We start from the raw sequence: 14,876 nt of genomic DNA, 5'->3' as shown, positions 1-14,876 counted from the left end.
CGTTGTAGTGAAGGTTGAGGGGGGGGGGGGGGGGGGGGGGGGAGGAGAGGGCCAATCGTGTACGCGCACAGGGCGCATTGTGGTTATTGGCTCACAGGGGGGTTGGGGTTTTGGGGGAAGAAAGGTGGGGGGTTGAGGGGGGAGATAGAAGTAAATTTAGAGGGAAGGGAGGGGCAAGCCGAGCTCTGATTGGCTTTGATTGGAATGATAGTGGGTAAACCTCAAGGCTAGGTGCCTTAAGATCTACCCGCTATTTTTTTTTTTTTTTTTTTTTTATTCAGCCAGTAAGAGTTTGGTGTTTTGACATCATCGAAACCCCTGTGCAAGAAGCAGACGAACATGTGTTCCGCATAGATGAATGACCGAACCCCGGTTTATCGTTTTCCACAAATATTTTGGTGCGAATTTTTCTCCGAAGAAGTTCTCTAAAAGGCCGATTTTTTCAGATACGACCCATCTCCCTGGTAGCTCGCAATGCTTTGCTGGGTACACTGTCTGTTCGCGCTTAATAATTTAATTATAATGCTCTAGCGTTGCTGCGTTCCTCGTTATTTCCATTTTACAACTCCCACCACGAGCATAAAATAGTATTTCTGTTTTAACTAACAAGATCTACGTTCAAACTTGAAGTCGCCAGACACGCTTCTTCGTGCGCGAACAAAGAGGAAAAGAAGCATGAAATGTCGGTTCTGCAGCGGTGAGGGGTGCAGCCGTTTAGCTTACCTGCGTTCTGCTCTGTCGACGAAGCAAAGTGGACAAACCACGCGTTTAATAATATCTGAATCAAAGCTACCTTCACTGGAAGAATTTGAAACAAGACGGCCATTGCAGCGGTATTTTCCCCGGCTGTATCGATTATTTAACCGGGAACAAGGAGCCACGGAGCCGCGGTAATTCGCCTATCGTCTGCTACAAATTGTAAACAAACTACTAGCGCCACTAACGAAAAGCTATACTTTGGTTACGGTTTTAGGGCAGACTATTTGTTTACTAATATTCGGTCTTATGGCACTTTCTTTTGTTAATTTTAGCCCTATAAATTTAAGTAACATTAACGGACAGAAAATTACACCTGAAGTGAACTCGTTTTTACGCCCCGTTTACACAACGCTTGCTGTTCGCTCGGTTCGCTTGCCAACCCTGAGATTACATCGAGGGCGCCGCAAATTTTATTGTGAAAAGTTTGTTAAATGTTGTGCGAGCTCTTGGCGTGCTTACCAACATGTAACCTTCCGGGCAAATCGTTGCTCTTAGTGTTTTCGATTTCTAAGCTGATCTCCACTCTCTAGACGGTACGTAATACCAAAAATGTGCCGCAATCGCGGTATTACCGTTATGTATTCGTAGAATCGATCGACTGCGAAGCAGCGAAATCGAAACTGATTTGGCGTACTGTATTCTAAACGTACGTCGTCTGGCTAACTTTCTGTGTCGCAAATACTGCCGTCGCACAACTGCTCGAGAATGTTAAGAAAGCCTCAGAGCTTTTGAACTACGCGAAAGTGCTCACGACTGCATGCGCAGCAGAGGAAGCCAACCACCCCAAACGTCCCCCGTTTATGCACGCGGCTTCCCACTGTCTTTTCGTGACTGTAACGTGTTTTATTCTAGCGTTATGGCTATGAAACAAGAGTCGTAGTTGGGCGTCCGCGCGGGCTTGGTATCGCCGGCTTGCGCCCGCCTGGCCTGCGCGTCTCAATCTCGCTATTGAACCCTCGGTTGTGGCGCAGATGCCATGATCAAGTCCAACATGATAGCCCACGTGAGCCAGTTCGTGGCGGGCCTGAAGAGCCGCAGCGAGGACGTGCGGCTCAAGACGGCCAAGGAGCTGCACCACTACGTGACCACGGAGCTGCGGGAGATGAGCACGGAGGACGTATCGTCCTTCATGGAGGAGTTCCACCACCACATCTTCAAGATGGTCTCGAGCGCCGACCCCAACGAGAAGAAGGGCGGCATCCTGGCCATCGGTGTGTGGGACCATCATTCGCCGAGTTGGCCGCTTGAGCGTCTATGATCTTGGATGACCCTGGAAGGGTGTCCAGCCGTCTTTCGAGGACATGTCTTAAAAGATGTGTTGTCATTGCACCGTACCAGTGGTCATTCTCACTTGCCAGGAAAAACAAATTTCATAGTGTCAAATATCTTCTGCAGAACGTGTGCACACAGCAGCAAGGTCCCTTGCAATGGCCACTGATGTAACATCAGTGCCATGCAACATAATTTGCCTTTAAGGGGACGGTGCAATGGGAGCTCGCGCTCGCCGTGCTACTCAACCGCCTCCCTTTCATCACTTGGCTTTACTTTCTATGCGTGGTATGGGCAGGAGTATGGCCCCATAGCGAAAGAGAGACATATGACTGGTCCACCGGACACATAGCATCCTCCACACCATCAGCTTAGGGAAAAGGGTGTATACATGCTTCTTTTTGCACACTGGGAGATGTAGCTACGTAGATTGGTCGCAGAACTTCCTGGAAAGGGTAGCTCTCAGTAAAGCAGATTTCTGCCTCACTGAGTTGTTTGAGTCAAAAACAAATATGCTCTCCATTTACATAGTCAGACTCAGTATAACAGATGGGATTTGTTAATTTGTTAATGTAATGGTGTGGAATGTAAAGCATTTGCATAAATGGAGCACAACTTTACTGAAGAAGAGACTCCTGGAAAAACCTCAAAGTAGTAGCAGACATCTTTCTGTTATTAATGTGCTTTAGCAGTGTTACCACCCATGCTTGAGAGCATGCTTCGAAGTGTCGGCGTAAACTTCCTTTAGCAGTGCCCCTTCGTACGTTAGCCTGCGGTCGTGCTACGCTAGAGCTGTCTATTGAGGATATTGTACTGCCTCGGTTCAACTTAGGATGCACGTCTAGATAATGTTCAGCAAGAATCAAATTAATCACAAATTCTGATTCAGTGTAATTTTTTTGCGTATAATTTCGTCTTGCTTACCTTAAGTACAGTTTTCTTCTAAATTTTGTTGAAACCATCGAAGAAATTTTTCATTGTTCCACGAAAGTCGTATGAGCATACTTGGGTACATCATTACTTGCGCACGATTTACCGCTAGAGCTTTGAGTGTGCCCTTACAAGCCTTTATGCGGGCCTCAAGTGACATCTCGCTATTTTCGGCTGTTTGGAACAGTCAATCGTAACGCTTCCTTTCCCCTTGGCCACCGCTGCAGTGAACCTCCTCGAGGTGGACTCCGGCAACACAGGTGCCCGCATCAGCCGCTTCGCCAATTACCTGCGTAACATTCTGCCATCGAACGACACGACTGTCACCGAGCTGGCTGCGTACGCTATCGGGCGCCTCACCACCGTCGGCAGCACGTTCACCGCCGAATACGCCGACTTCGTCAAGGACCGCGCCATCGAATGGCTCAACGAGGAGCGCCACGAAGCCAAGCGCCACGCCGCCGTGCTAATCCTCCAGGAGCTGGCCATGTCCACGCCGACCGTCTTCTTCCAGAACGTGCCGCCCGTCTTCGACTGCATCTTCAACGCAGTGCGCGACCCCAAGCCCATGATCCGGGAGGGCGCCGTGCTGGCGCTCCGGGCCGCCCTGGTGGTCACGGCCCAGCGAGAGACCAAGGACACGCAGAACCCGCCCTGGTACCTGAAGTGCTACGAAGAGGCCGAGGCTGGCTTCGAGGAGGCCGCGGTCGCCCAGAAGGGGGTCGGTCGTGAGGACCGCATCCACGGCTCGCTGCTCGTCATCAACGAGCTGCTGCGGTGCAGCAACGTGGAGGGCGAGAAGGTCCGCCAGGAGCTGGAGGAGGTGACCTCTCAGCAGGCACGGCACGAGGCCCACCGTCTGCAGGGGGGCGCAGGGCCGGGTAGCTCGCTCACCCGCTCGCTCAGGTCGCTGCAGCAGATGCAGCAGCAGCGGCCCCGGGGAGGCACCCGGACCGCCCTGCTGCGCTACCATCGGGCACAGGGGCTTTTCATGGCAGGCCACACCCAGAGGCACCAGCGCCACCGGCTGCGTCTGCACCACAGCCACCATCTGGTCCCTACCCATGAGAGCAACACGTGCAAGCGTCTGCTCGAGGAGAAGTTTGATCAGGTGAAGAAGCTGGCCACCACTTCGCTAAACATGTCTGCCTCCATAAAAATGGTTTTAGTCACAGGCCACCACTTCGTTAAACATGTCTGCCTCCATAAAAATGGTTTTAGTCGCACGGCGACGGTATTGAATGCTAGAAATGCGGAACATAACTTTTTGCGGGGTCCTCGAATGAGGTAGATGTCTCTCGTTCTATTGTGTGTATAATTTTCTAGAGTGTGATTAGAATATGTGCGTGAGTTAAGTTCCATAAAAAATATCTCTCCAAAAGAAGTGTAACACATAATATCCCCGCTAAATTTAGTGGGAAAAGTTGAATTTGTGTAGTGTAATTGTACACCAATGCGCTCTAACCCTCTAAATCTTAGGCCATAAACAAATCCCACATGATATCCTGTGCACCTCGGCTTTATCATAGAGATGAAGCACCCTCGCTTTTTTTTCTCAGCTGACTTCTTTTGAACTCAAATAATATGCAGCCGCAAATTCCGGTGTACGGGCAATGTTTCTGTGTTTCCTGTAGGAAAATCATTGTTTTGTCTACAAAGAGGTGCAGGTAATGTTATAGGAAGGGTATTGAATCTGGAAATTGTGGTACATGTTTTGTATTTCTATTCTTGCCTCACTCATGCTTGAAAGGACAGTGTAGTATACGAATGGCTTTCATTGGCAGCCTGCATTTTAAGCGAGGCAGCCCAGTGACCTGCAGTCTCAGAGTGCATTTATGAAACACACCTTCCTCACACTTTGTGTCCCTAACGTATTCATTGGGAGACTACAGACATGACCACCCCATGCACTGTTCTCTCTCAGTGCTTCTCTCTCGCATGTTTGAGGGGATACTGTAGATGAGTGTGTATTGTTGGACCTAAATGTTGACTGCTTTGTTTTAAAGCGCAACCTTTAGTAATATTTCGTGAGAACAAAATTCTGCAATCAAGGGTAGACAAGCTATTCACTTCTATAAATTGATTTATTTGTGTGCAGTGGTAACGTAACAGGGGTGGCAGGGAGACTATCAGACAGACATTTCATCAAATAAACAATATGGGAGTGTGGGAGGGAAATCTCCCCCTCCCCCATACTGCCACCACCGTCACCCCCCCCCCCCCCCCCCCCCCCTCTCCCGAATATTTCCGACGTCCCTTTTGGTGTGTTAGCTATTTTTCTTTTCTAGTTAAACATTTTGCAATCATTAAATTGCTGCGAAAACTGTCTGCTGTGAAAAATCAAGAATGCAACTTTCTAAGGCCTTCTTTTATGTCTGAGGTGGTGCTGTTTGAGCCCGTTTGCATCCCGTGTTGATGAATACTACCACCTTTCTATTGTATGAAAAAGAATAAACAAATACCAAGGATGTGTTTATAACTCCAGTTTTGTGCTTTGTTCGATTCTCATTCCCCAGATCTGCGAGAGAGTTCTGAAGCAGTGGTCGCTGCGCAACCCGCACATCCAGCAGGTGCTGCATACTGTGATTCCTAGACTCGCTGCTTTCCAGACCAAGAGATTTGTGAAAAGGTATGAGCACTTCAGAGTTGCAAAATTTTGTTTTTCGCACCTCTCAGTAGTACTCATTTCTTCACACACATTGCTTCTGCTCATAAAGATCTTCGTGAATCCCGACAAATCAATGTCATACCTTGGCATCTTGTCCCAGTGACAGATTTGTGCAGGTTTGAGTCAGTTACAAATTTATTTCTGCACCGCCAAATATATTTGTGACACAAACAGTATCATGACATGGTGCCTTAAAGGGGCACTGAAGTGGTTTCTGAAATTGTCTATTTATGGCGATAACTCGCTCTGCAGGCTCTAAACATTCTAAGAAACTCGAAATTACACTCATGAATGGCTAATTTCCCTATTAAAAGTCTAATCAAAGATTGTGACGCGCCGCTCTTTCTGTGCCTTGGAGCAGACACCAGGGGGCACCGTAGGACGGCATTTTCCAGAGCCGTTTATACTGAGAGAGTTTGGCCTTTCTTGAGGAAATCTTGACAGCGTGGCAACCACAGCAGCATAGTCTGACAACCGGGGCATGACTACTTCTGTCCGCCATTTTGTGGCTCTGACTCATTGGAACTCTATGCGATTTCTCGGGAATAAACAAGACAAAGAAGTAGCTCCATTTTCTGTTATCGCAAAATCCGCTGGTTCTAGCGGGCCACAAGCTCCACCCATTGGCCAAGCTCTCTCGGTATAAACGGCTGTGGCGTTTTCAAGCAATAGTTGCTGTATTAAGGCTCCTACACCCAAAGATATGACATTTTAACGAAATATAGCGCATGGTGCGCCTAAAAAGAGCAAGAATACATAGTAGCGCACGGAATCTATGCGTAATTAACTATTTTCATTGATCAGATTTTGTGGAGGTGGTGGGGACCCCAAGATGGCCCTTAAGAGTAAATAGTGTCTGTGTATTCCTATTGCTGCGAGTTTACCGGGACATCTTGCCATCTAGAACTGAATCATTTTTATTGGCTAAAGCCCAATGAACAATATGCCATCAAAAACAAGCTTCTACAACAAGCGTCTTAACGCGCAGAAAGTCATCCCTCTTGCTTATGGCAGGCACAGGTGTGACTTGCCGGTTACTATGCTTTCCTACATGTGCCATTGGTTTGGAAGTGTTGCGTCTCATCCTCGAGTGCATCCATTTTACACGTCTCTCTCCCACCTTTTTTTATGGCTCAGTGTGACTGGTCAAGTTCCGTCGACACTTTCAAGAGGGTTTTCACTTTCGGGCTCTGTTGAATCCGGGTGTAATTTTTTTAAAAGGCAATTTGACTCTGTCAAAATTTGGGCCTCAATCTTGTCAATTTAGGTCGGCCTGAGGTATTCCAGCACGACTAGGGTTCTAATATTCTACTTGAACTTCAGAAACAATGTTCCGGTGGATTCTGCTAATAGACCTGGATCGATATCCGAAATCTGCGAGGGCAGAGAAAACCTGCTCCGTGGGGCACGCTCCAAATCAATTCGCGGTGGATGGTCTCGCATTTTTGGAGTGACCTGCCGGAGGCTGCCCGCCGTAGAATATGGCCACTGCTTGAGCTTGCCCAAGCTCAAACTTGATAAACTTATTGAACTTTCCGGCGACCGGTAGCCGATTTCGGCAGAGTGGTTGCGGCGCGATTACGAGCGCTCCGTGGGGCCCGTGTTGCCATAAATCTATAAACGGCAGATGACCAACTCGAGCCAGATCTGCGAGCATAAGATCCGCACTCCCGATCTACCTGTGGAATTGACTATTAGAATGACCCTTCTCTGGCTTTTGTCATGTTTACTGAGACTGCAGCCATTGTGCAGTCTGAAAAATCCTTTGGGATTTCGGAAAGAACTAATTTTCTAAAAGCAAGTGCATCATCTGCCACTATCCTTTAATTAAGCAAATGTTACTGTCGGGCCAAACAGCACCCTTGCCCCTAGGCTTCACTGGGACGTCTTTTTTAGAAAAGTTTTGCCAAACTTCCAGGGAGGCTGATATACGAGCCCTTTGTCCAAGAAGTTACGTAGATCAGTCGTGTGAAACTGATATAATTTTACCACTGAGCTAGGGCCTCGCGAGTATTGCCAATAAAATTGAGCCAGCCTAGACTACCCAAGGAATGAGACAGAGATGACACATTGCTTTAATATTTTTATGTGCCTGTCCTGGCATTTATTGTTTCGAGTACAGCATATTGTATTGGCACGCTCATACTGTCGTGCTTGCTTGAATATAATGCGCACTGCTTAACAAGGCCTAGTACATGTCCACTTACCCATAGCTCATCGGGGAGGGAACTGTCGGGCTCTTTAGAAGAAAGCTGGAAAAACACATTTTTCGTCCACAATGCGTGAATAAACAAAAGCAAGAGCTGTAGCACGGTCGAGGAAGAAGGTGCAACGTGGTTAATTCTCGTAGCCGTCGTGGTTGGCGTCATGGATGCCACTGACGACCGCCACCAGTGCTCAGTGAACCGTGAAGTAAGTGAGTAAGCGCGGTGGAAGTTTCTCAAATTATTCAACATTGCGCATAGAAACTGGATACTGCCAAAGTGGGATTGCGCGTAATGTGAGTCATGTTTGAAAACCAGTTTTTCAAGCAGACGACACAGAGATTCTCTCTTCGTTACGCCATTCATGGTGGGGCACCAGGGCCGTCCTCTTCGCGCGGCACGGCCGGCAGGAAGTCCCGACTTCCTGTCCCTCGTGCCGAGAGCAGAGGTCGGCATTTTAGGTCGCCCTCACTCACCCTCATCCTCACAGCCACACTCACCTAAGCCCCTCACTCACCCTCACCCTCATAGCTACACTCACCTTCAGCCCCTCACTCACCCTCACCCTCACAGTCACACTCACCTTCAGCCCTTCACTCACCCTCACTGAACCTCACGGCCCTCACGCACTCACCGCCCTCACGGCCCTCACGCCCCTCACGGCCCTCACGCCCCTCACTCACTCATGGCCCTCACGCCACTCTCCGCCCTCAGGGCCCTCACCGCCCTCACGGCCCTCAACGCCCTCACCGCCCTCACCGCCCTCACGCACTCATAGACCTCACGCCCCTCACCGCCCTCACCGCCCTCACCGCCCTCACGGCCCTCACGCCACTCACCGCCTTCACGCCACTCACCGCCTTCACGCCACTCACCGCCTTCACGCCACTCACCGCCCTCACGCCACTCACCGCCCTCACGCGCCTCACCGCCCTTGCGGCCCTCACACCCCTCACGCCCCTCACGCACTGATGGCCCCCACGCTACTCAGGCCAGCTTCGGATGGGGCAATTTCGTTCAGAAACTTGACGTCGCAACACCAGCAACACGGGCCCCCTCGATCACACGCAGCAACCACTTGCTGCAATTTGCCATCGTCATCATAAAATTTTTCTTGCACTATTTAGACACAATTACGCGTTATAAACGTGTTTTTGTGCATTTAAATCTCGTTAAGAATACTAATGCACCTTTCTGAAACGGTTTATTTCCAAAAAAACGATCGATTTCAAACCAGAACCAAGTCTTTCGGTGTCATCATCACCGGCACGAGGTACCACGTGAAAATTTTGCATCCCTGATTGGATGCAGCCGCTTCAAACGCATTCGAATTGCTCCGAGTTGCTTGCTTATTTCGAACCGGACCCGATCTTAGCAATTCGTGTCGATCTAGGGTAAGCTAGAGAACAACCCGCCATTACCACCAAAATTGCTGAGAAAGATGCTCGATCTGAAGGGGGCCTCATGCGCTCACCGCCCTCACGCACTCATGGCCCTCACACCCCTCACGCACTCACCGCCCTCACACCACTCACGCCCCTCACGCACTCATGGGCGTCATACCCCTCACCGCCCTCACGGCCCTCACCACCCTCACGGCCCTCACGGCCCTCACCGCCCTCACCGCCCTCACCGCCCTCACGGCCCTCACAGCCATCACGGCCCTCACTCACCCTCACACTCATGAATTTTCCTGGTTCAGAAACTCACTCACCCTCACCTCACCTGTGAAGATGAGGGTGAGTGAGGGCCCTCATGAGTGAGGTTTGCCAAGGTATGGCCGAGAGTAGAGAAAGAAAAAAAAATTTCTCTTCTTCACGCATGCGGCAATGACAGCTCACGAGAATGAAATCTCTCCAAAGTGTTGCCCGTAAAAGCTATCGTTTTAAAAGTCGAGGTTGTGAGGACTTTTTAATTTTAGAAGGTGTCTCTATTGGACCACCGACCACGGCATTTCACATACTCGAAATCTAGTGCAGGTCGCAGTGTTGGGCCAGTTCATTTTCCAGGCTCGATCCTTCAATAGGCTCCTTCTTAGATCACGACAATTGCCCGCACTGCCCCCACAATGGCGTGGCAGAAGCACGGATACGGTGCTTAGAACGTGTCTCCATCGGGTGTGTTTACCCCGTACTCTTGCCTCCTACAGCCCCGGTAGAGTCACAACGGCAGAGATGGATATGAGTTGCAGGTCTCTCTCCAGCTTAGCAGTCCACAAAAGATTTGGCAGTTGGGAGTTGGAATGCTGCAATGACGGCGACACTCGCACTCGCCCGTCTTTTTTGCCCAAACTTCTACGACCAACCGGCGGGGTTTGTGACATCCGACGGCACAATGCACCGAGTCTCGCATTTCAATTTTTCGCCACTTTGGGACCACCTTTGGTGCATTGGCAGTGTAGGATGCTAAAAGCACCGGCTGAAGAAGCATTCCAAACGCCATGGTAGTTTTGTAGCGCAGCAGCGAACGTTTCCTGGGCTGGCTCACTAGCAGCGGCGTCTCGCCTGAGACTGCGCAAAGTAAGGCACCATTGCAGGTAGCCCACGAGTGGAACGGCAAATGAAGTCGACCGTCAAGCACTCGCGTGTGCCAGGCTTGGCGGGCTTTCTTTCGCGGGGCCTAAGCTAAGGCACCGATTCTAGCGAGCTGTCCCCGGGGTGTCTCTGGATGGCAGGCACTTGCCGGAGACGATGGACTACCTGCTGGCCTGCCTGCGGAGGGAGCGTGAGCGCAGCCAGGCCTTCCTTTCCATCGGCCTGCTGGCAGTGGCTGTGGGGGAGCCCATGATCCCCTACCTGCCCAGGGTGATGGAGGTCATCCGGGCCTCCCTGCCCAGCAACAGCACCCCCTCTAAGTGAGTATGCTCTGTTCACCTTGAAGCCAACAGACTTTGCTGGTGCAAGCGTCCATCCTGCGAAAGCATAATTCAAGGCCGCAAGCGTTCTCGTGCTGTGGCCTTTGCTATCGTGCGAGCTAAAAGCGAGACTCCGCCGTTTTTTTGCTTTATTTTCTAGATACGATGACATTATTTTTGGCCAGTCCCCCCAGAAGAATTCTGATCTGTAGCACGAAACGATTTGGATGTAGATAGCAAAATCAAAAACTGGGCTACTGTGATTTGAGCCCAGTTCTTTCGCATGAGAGCCGCTTGTGCTGCCCGCTCGACCAAGCATGCAACATTGCTCCCTCCAAAGAGGAGACGGCCGAATAGATATGGCGACGTGCGGAGTAGGACCATTCTCGACATGCCAAAGAGATGCTTGACAAAAGGGAAAGGGTTGTTCGACTAGGGATGGAAAAGAAAGGCAAGCTCATTCTGTTGGAATGAAAGGTTATGTGAAGAATTGAGCAGCCAGCAAATGCTCAGTTACCCACTATACATGGTTCGGCGCAATTTAATCGGCAGAGTATAGCCTTCAAAAAAATGAACAATGCTGTTGCATTTTGATGTAGTCTGCAGTTAATCATTGCCAAAACACAGCCTCATTTTTAATTGTAACCAATTTGCCTCGAAAGTGGCTTCAGGGAATAATGGGTGTGGACAAACTGTAAACCAAATATTATCTTAAAATATTTTAATTTTCCAAAGCTATTAAATTTGCAAATTTTGTGCTTACCGTCTTTTTTTAGGCTAAAATGTTCTACATGGCAGCACTGAAAAGTGATGCCAGTGGCAGGTGCAAGTTCACTGTTTGGGCAGTGAAACTTCTTTCCGACTGATTATAAGGAGTTTGATAGCGTAAAATGAATGCTGTGGAAGCCCACACCGGTGCTTGCCTTGATGCATCAAATACAGTGTGGGACATACTCTGTTTTCTAGACTGCCTGCCCGATGTGGTAATGTGCCTGCAAGTGACATTGTGCAACTTGAAAATGCAGGGAAATAGGAATGTTGGTTTTGGCATTGCCTTTATTTGTAGTTTTTTCTTGTAGCTATTTTTAATTGTAGCATTCTGGGAGCACTAAAGCCCTACTGCTTAGAAAATGTAGTACTAGTTTTGGGTAGCTCAAGAAACCACGGAGCATTCGTGGAAGTGTGAAAACAATATAGTGGCAGCACTACTCTGTCCTTAACCAAAGAAGACCCTTTCGGATGGATGTATACTAGTGGTGTGAGCTTCTGATGTGTGTTCCAAAGTAAGTTTCACTCCCAAATCGAATGACACAGAGTTGAACTTTCTACACTGATCCTGAAGACTTTAGAGAGACTGAACAGGCCTAATGATTCTAAGGGATGTGCTTGGCAAGATACTAACAAACTACACTGTAGCTACACATTGCAGGTAGGGATTCTTACAAAAGTCCCTGCTTCAAGAAGGTCTGCTTCAAAAGGGTCTGCATTTTTGTTTTTCTTTTGGCAAGATTTTTTTGTGTTTGACTTGGCAGGTTTTGGAACTGCGGGCTGTTTACCAAGAAGAGCCGCATTTCTGGATGTTTCGGACATTTTGCTGACTAACTGTGACAAACGTATCTTGCAAAGCTTCAAATGTCATACTTTTTCGTTTCAGATTCTCCTATCTGAGGGCCTTGCACGAGTCGGATTGCAACACGTTTGTTTTGGCTTGCAGGAAGAAGGGCCCCGTGCTTGACCCGGCAGTGTTCACGTGCATCAGCCTCCTGGTCAGAGCCCACAAAGAGCTGATCACAAACGACGTCAAGGACTTGGTGGACCCTATGCTCAACACCGGCTTCAGGTTGGGCCCGGCTCCGTACCACTGATCATTGACGTCGGTTCATCAAAATGAAGAAACTTGCCCGTGGGAATACGAACAGGCAGCGTACATAGGCAGCATGTAGTTGAAAACATCCAAAGAACCCACAAGGGCACTCTGGGGAAACACCGGGTTGATCCGGTTTAAGAACCCGCGTTCTACTGTGCCGAAATAATCAAATTATGCTTTGTCTATATAAAGGAAACAGGTTTCACAAACTTGTTTAAGAAAAGAAGTGGTCCCAATAAGATGTATTGGGTAAAACATAGTGTAGCATGGCAAGCAAATGAATGACTACGTCATTTTATTTGAGCGTAGCTCCATTCTTTAACATTGGGGGTCAAAGTGCTATTCTAGACTAAAAAAAGGCCGACCTACAGTGGGGAGAAAAATTGACGAAACCATGGGCCAACCAAAATGCTTAGACACGTCGGCCGTTTCTTTCGGCACGGCCAGTGCATAGCAGCGAAAGCAGGATGTGAGAGCCCTGGGGCGAAGCAGTGAAGCTTGAAGCAAAAAGTCTGAGAATTCTGAAGACATTATTTGTCATTTTTGAGTATTCATAATTTTTTAATACGGTCGATACCCGCTACGGCGAAATTGACGGGACACGCAAGAAAGCTTGTTGTCGCGGGAACTTTGTCGTTGTGAAGTCGGCAAACAGCAACGAGATATATGTTGCGGTAGCACGTGAATGAGCTTTAATTCCAGGAATCATTCGGTCTGGACTGTTCCCACTTTTTTTTTAAAGAAGTGCAGCACAACCCGATTTGCACGGTCAACCATCAACTGCACCTCAACATTGTTGTCGTTGGCACGGACATAAGTTTTGACAATTCGAAACGCATCCATTTCCTGGGACGTGAGCACAGGCGTACAGAGTTTCAAGCAGCATTGTCTTCATAATTTGAGAAATTATCATCGAGAATGCTTTTAATGAACAAAGCGCCTGGGCACAAACGAGCTGGGGAAGGTTAGACACGAGACAACCCCGAGGATGCAGGTAAGCAAAGGACGACACATGCTCGAAATGTCTCGAACGCGGGTGAAACCTATTTTACTTGAAAAGTACTTAAATAGAATATTCCACAAAGAGACATTCGCTCTGAACACAAGAGATAAGAAGAAACCATTCTCCCCTAAACCCAATCCAAACGAACCAAAAGATTGAGGGGGGTAGGGGGGAGGTAGGTGGAAAGTTGGTTGGAAGCCAACATCAAGAACAAAACAAAACAATTACTTTCACAAAGTAAACACCTTCTTCCACACCAGTACTACTGCAACCAAACACACTGAACACAAAAAGCTGGAAGAAACCATTCTTTTTTAGACCCAACAGGATCCACCCGGACCAGTCGGGTTTAAGGGGCGGAAGAAAGCAGGTTGGGGTCAGAAAGCAAGAACAAAGCAAACTTCTAATGATTTGTTCGTCATTTGTTTCTTCATGAACGCTTTTTTTGTCGGCATCAATGCCATCAGATTTGCTGAAATCATCCGCGAAGTCAGCCCCTTTTCACTTTTTTCTTTTTGAGAGAAAGAAATATTTTCCTCTTGCGCAGCAGCGCCATGCTGTCACTTTTGCCGACATTGCTGCTTCAAACGATCTGTTCTTCTCGCAAACTGCTCCAAATCATTGCGGAGAATCGCGTGCCTATGGTACTGACCCACGACCATGAATGGGGTTCCGTAGACTTGTTAAAGCCATTTTTGGGGTCTGCGCCTCGCCTCAACACCCGCCCCCCCCCCTTCCTCAATTCTTTAAAAAAAATCTTTCTTTTGTTGATCTTGGCTAGGTGGCACAAGCTACTGCCCGTTATAAAGCGTGCAGTCATTACTATCTATCCATCCATTCATCCTCTTGCTTGATGCTTGTCACTTCTGTCCATAACAGTAAAGGATGCCCTTTTCACACTGCAATTAGGGGTTTTACTTTATACTCTCCCACTGTAGGTCGGCCTTCCTTCGCTAGCATGGGGTGTCCCCCATCACTTTGGCGGGTCCCCAAGGGGTCTCTGACGCATCCATGTTTGAAAACCACGGTTGCATGGATTTGGCTTGGCTCAAGAAATTAGAATTTCTGGCATTCCTTTCCTTTGTGGAGAGCTTGGAGGATCTGTAGCTCTCGCAGAATGCTCTGCCACATCGTCATCACCATCAAACAATGCTTCCTGTCTCTAAAAAGCAATTTGCATGGCACCTGGGCTTTCTTTGGCCGTTTAGTGAGATCACGAGCCACGGTATTGAACGGAAAGATGATTTTATGTTTTTTAGTTCATAAATTAGATGATAGAGTTTAGTTTACCTTTATGAAAACTATGTTAAAGCAAAGCAGCG

The 14,876-nt window shown here is 48.5% G+C and overlaps 1 protein-coding gene across 1 annotated transcript in view; it reads left to right on the top strand.

Moving 5' to 3' along the window:
* LOC115318379 (serine/threonine-protein kinase mTOR) overlaps window positions 1-14,876 on the top strand; it is a 164,453-nt gene that overhangs the window by 25,452 nt on the left and 124,125 nt on the right. The window contains exons 2-6 of the mRNA XM_042290961.1: window positions 1,731-1,970; window positions 3,186-4,069; window positions 5,475-5,587; window positions 10,505-10,684; window positions 12,399-12,524. Of these exons, the coding sequence (XP_042146895.1) occupies window positions 1,731-1,970; window positions 3,186-4,069; window positions 5,475-5,587; window positions 10,505-10,684; window positions 12,399-12,524 (1,543 nt within the window). The remainder of the gene's footprint in view (window positions 1-1,730; window positions 1,971-3,185; window positions 4,070-5,474; window positions 5,588-10,504; window positions 10,685-12,398; window positions 12,525-14,876) is intronic.

This window comes from Ixodes scapularis, unplaced genomic scaffold (assembly GCF_016920785.2).
Source record: "Ixodes scapularis isolate PalLabHiFi unplaced genomic scaffold, ASM1692078v2 PGA_scaffold1__304_contigs__length_218370807, whole genome shotgun sequence".
Lineage (NCBI taxonomy): Eukaryota > Metazoa > Arthropoda > Arachnida > Ixodida > Ixodidae > Ixodes > Ixodes scapularis.
The sequence above is the reverse complement of the archived record's forward strand: the minus strand, read 5'-3'. Positions and strand labels throughout refer to the sequence as shown.